The sequence below is a fragment of the Mesitornis unicolor genome, unplaced genomic scaffold (assembly GCF_000695765.1).
Source record: "Mesitornis unicolor isolate BGI_N332 unplaced genomic scaffold, ASM69576v1 scaffold41295, whole genome shotgun sequence".
In the NCBI taxonomy this organism is placed as follows: Eukaryota; Metazoa; Chordata; class Aves; order Mesitornithiformes; family Mesitornithidae; genus Mesitornis; species Mesitornis unicolor.
In genome coordinates, this window is record NW_010185673.1 from 19,137 (window position 1) to 23,399 (window position 4,263).

Genomic DNA, 4,263 nt, shown 5'->3' on the forward strand with positions numbered 1-4,263 from the left:
CGGAATCACTCAAAACCCAAGCCACTGGAATCCTCTCCCACCTCCCTCTGTGATACTTTAGCAAGCACAAAGAGATTTTTAATAAACGCTGGGGCTAATTCTGTAGGAGGCATCACTTCTGGTGTCATAGTAAATATACCTACTCCCGTTAACCAGGAAACATTTCATCCTGCTTCTGACAAGCTCGAGAGCACACATTCCCCATCTGCCACCCAAGAATGCCACCAACAGCACGCAGCTCTCCACCTGCACGCAGAGGTTACTGCTCATACCTGCAGTCTGATGCTGCTGGCAACAGCAAGGCTGTACGCGTAGATATAGTGGCGCTGGACGTGGTGAATCAGCATCTCGTACACCCGCGTCGCGTGGCTGGAGGGTAAGCTGTACAGCTTTGTCTGCAGAGGAACAGGAACACAAGTCAAAAGGCAGACTGACACTTGCCAATCAGAAATGTGCATCTGCACTGAGAATTCGAGAAAAACACAGGGAAAAATTGCTCCTGAAGGCAAGATGAACAGATGGCTCTGGACAGAACCTCTGCAAGGACCCCAAAGTAACTCAGCCTGGCTCCAGAAGGGCAGTGGTTGGAGCAACCAGCTCTTCCCAACTGCTTAACCCTACCTCAGGACACGCTGCCCAAATGGATCTATTCAAGGTTATCAACAACTCCCTTTCTGCTAGTTTATGAACGTGTCTGCCCTCCACGCATGAAAATGTGGTCATGTTCACTGTACAATGGAAATTAAGAAAATAAAACATTTAGTGAACAGTCATACAGTACCCAAAAGGAACGACCAAAACAAGAGTTAAAATATTAAGTGCCTAAAACAAAAGTCAGAACATTTAATAGGGGAGAATGGGTATCTAAAGCTGAGTCCAGCAGAAGACTATTCTGAAGAAGAGGTGTTTAATGCTCCACAGCACTCACCTGAAGAATTATCAGGAGTCCAAGAACTGCTGTCTTGACGTCCTCCAAAGAAGCTGAATATGACAGCAAGTCCCTCTCCTCCAGTTCAGCAGGAGATGAGAGAGAATGTGCAGCCACCTTTCGAAAAGAAAAGCAATACATGGCTTAAATCTGCAACACACCTTTTCCTTATTGCCATCCTGGGAAGACTGCAGCAAGCCATTCTTGCTGGAAATTCTGTGAGCTCTGTCAGGTAGCTTGGATGAGCATTTCTAGGGTTATTAAAGCTCCGTTCTTCTCTACTCTTCAGACCTGCATCCTCCAAAACTCAGCAATTTTACAGCATCCTGCTGAGCCATGCGACTGGTACCAGTCATGGGTGAGTGTCCTCAGCCACAGTAAGAGGACATGGCAAAAGACCAGGTGATGCTGCTGAGAGCTCACCAAAACCCACCTCACCTTTTCTATGATATCAAGCAAGCTGTTGAAGTGATGGGTGTTGCAGCCTTCAGCCAGATCCACAAGCAGCTGAGTGGCCAATTTTCGGACCTGATGGTCTTTATCCTCTGGAATGTGAGCCAGCTGAGAGATCACAACCAAGTTTATCAGCTCCTCCTGCAAGAGGACGGATCTTAATAAGCCTGGATGTTTTGCTGCCAGTTGAAACAAATAATTGTAACAAAACCGTTTGGTTCCTTAATCCTTCCTCTTCCACCCAATCAAGTATTTCTGTATGCCACCCCCCAAATTATTAATGATTTTTGCTGAACTTGGATTCAATGCTTTGGTTTTCATCTGTCCTACAGACTTGACAGCCCGGGCTCAAATAAACTGCTGACAAGGGATTTCCAGGGCTTGTTTTTTGAGAGAAAACACACAACAGCATCATGTTCTCACAAATCCTGAAGGAATTCAAGAGCACGCACCTCATAGAACTGTCTGTTAATGCTCAGGACAAAGGACAAGACATCCAGAACTTTGATACGAACAGCGCTACGACTTTCGTTCCTAAAATGGGAAGAGCAAATTCAAGATGAATACAATAAAATTAAAAGCCGCTGACATTTAGGGAAGGGGGACGAGGAGAAAAGGAGAGTAAAACTGAAGTAAACTAAGGAACGTCTTAAGAGTTATAACAATAACTGCTGGAGATCAGCTGAGCATTCAGTTCATGTCCCTACACATGAACCCAGAATCAAAGCCAACTGCAAACTGGAATCCCACTTTGGCCTTCACTACTTCTGGAGACCCATAACTGCACCTTTTCCACTTCCAACCCACACATGACAAGAACAAGTGCTCTGGTGAGCAAACTGAACACCAAACATATGGCACCGATGAAGAGCTGCTCCTTGGCAGCATTTCACAGACGAGACAGGAGTTTGTTACTGCTACACAGTGCTATTTCAGAGCACATGAACACGTCAATTCAAAACCAGGTATTACTTTAATACTGGATGACCATACACAATCCCAATGCTTAACAGGAGAGTCTTTTTCAGAGTCAGAATGACAAAGTGCTGTGGAATGGAGCACATAACTGCTGAGCTAACCGGAACAGCACCATCCAATGGAAATAATGAAAACAAGCAGCATAAATAACTCAGTGGAAAGTTTTTCTTCCATTAAATGAAATCCTTCTGTGTACTGTGCCCTGCAATTACCATGCTTCCTAGCAGACATTCACTAACATTAGAGCTTCAGAAACCAAAGTTATCTAACATGAGAAGGTGGCAAGGAACCCTGGAAAGTGCCTCATGTTCACCAAGTGATGATTTCGTACCTGAAGAATCTCTCCATTAACGTCTGCAGGTTGTGAATCCAGCCGTCTTTGGCAGGGTGAATGGACTGAGCTCTGTACGTGATCAAGTTCAATACTGAAGATTCCTTTCATGGAAAGATCAAGAATTATTTCTTTAGTGTATAAGCAAATACAATTTATCCATTCCCACAACCCCACCCTGAGAAAAAGGCTCTTGTAAGTCCTTGCTGTGATGTTCTGACCACTTGCTATTTCAGGACACCATACTGAGTAACAAAACGGATTCAACTGGCAACAAGGCAGACAGTAACAGGTAAAGCCTTACTGGTCTCTGATCAGCACATCTTTCCACCAGCTCAAAAAACCTCTCCTCAGAGCCATGGAAATCGTTCTGGTCACAGAGCTCTTCTACCGTAGTCAAAAGATCGTGTACAATGGCCTTGAGTTCTTGGCTCTCCAGACTCTGCAACAGAGACAAAACTATCCCTAAAATGTTCATGTCCTACCTTACCAGAAAACTTTCAAATACAAACAGAAAACCGGGTTGAGAAGGACAATATTGAGACCTGCAGCTGCTGCAGTAACCGCTCCATGATGTCCAACAGGATATCCCACGTCACAGCTTGCAGCTCCTTCCCATACTTCTTTATTAGACGTGTTATGGACAGAACTATCTCGTAAGATACGACTGCGTTGGGACACGTCATGGCCTGGAAAACAAAGCATTTCAGAAAGCAGCGATCAGAAACCCTCTGAAATTCAAAGGAAACATGCCCTGCTAATCAGGAACTTGCCTGAAGGTCTGAAATAAAGATATTCCAGTCTAGAGACACAAAGAGCAAAGCAAAGAACCAGTCTGTAAAGCACTCTTGCAGACAGCTGTACATCAAATGTCAAACACAGAGGTTAATGCTAGTGATTCCTGCTTCATGCACTTGGATCAGAAATTTTAAGAGCTCTGAGGCTGTCCCTGAAGACATCATCCCTCACATTTTGTACCACACACTGGAAATAGCGAGAGTTTTTGCTTTGTTTTTATTTTTAAGCTAAAGTACCCACAATTTAGATGCTCGATAACAAGAATTCAGACTTTGCTTTTCTGGCCAACAAAGATATTCCAGAAAGAGGCCTCAGTTTCAAACTTAACTCCTCTATTCTTTCACTGTTTCCCCATGCTTCACCCCATACCCAATTGCTATCTCTCATCTTTCAGGCATACAAAGATCTCTTTGCTGTTGGGGACCACATTTTTGTTCTGAATTTGTACAGATCCATGCATATACCTGATGAAAAAGTTCCTCCAGCACCCCATCCATCCTACCTTGAGGAAGGAGGGCAGCACTGAAGTTGGGGAATTCTTGAGTGAATTGAGGCGATGAGCACCCCACAGAGCCATCCCGACAAAGAACACAGCTCCTCTCAGCAGCGCTGCGTCTGCCATGTAAGCTCTACGAACAGATGGAAGGAAAGACTTAGACCATGCTACAATTATTTTACTGTAAAAAAGTCAAGAGGAATATATGCAGCCACAACAGGAGTTCCCAGCTCACAGAATCACAGCACGTTAGGAGTTGGAAGGGACCTGGAAAGCTCC

General features: G+C 44.5%; 1 protein-coding gene across 1 annotated transcript in view; it reads right to left on the reverse strand.

The window, feature by feature from the left end:
- The window catches only part of TSC2 (tuberous sclerosis 2), a gene marked incomplete at both ends in the record, with an annotated part of 22,361 nt that extends 18,244 nt beyond the window's left edge, over positions 1-4,117 (reverse strand). Inside the window, 8 exons of the mRNA XM_010184915.1 lie at positions 273-395; positions 929-1,045; positions 1,367-1,522; positions 1,834-1,915; positions 2,691-2,794; positions 2,995-3,132; positions 3,236-3,379; positions 3,991-4,117. Coding sequence (XP_010183217.1) covers positions 273-395; positions 929-1,045; positions 1,367-1,522; positions 1,834-1,915; positions 2,691-2,794; positions 2,995-3,132; positions 3,236-3,379; positions 3,991-4,117 — 991 coding nt within the window. The remainder of the gene's footprint in view (positions 1-272; positions 396-928; positions 1,046-1,366; positions 1,523-1,833; positions 1,916-2,690; positions 2,795-2,994; positions 3,133-3,235; positions 3,380-3,990) is intronic.
- Positions 4,118-4,263: the final 146 nt, after the last annotated feature.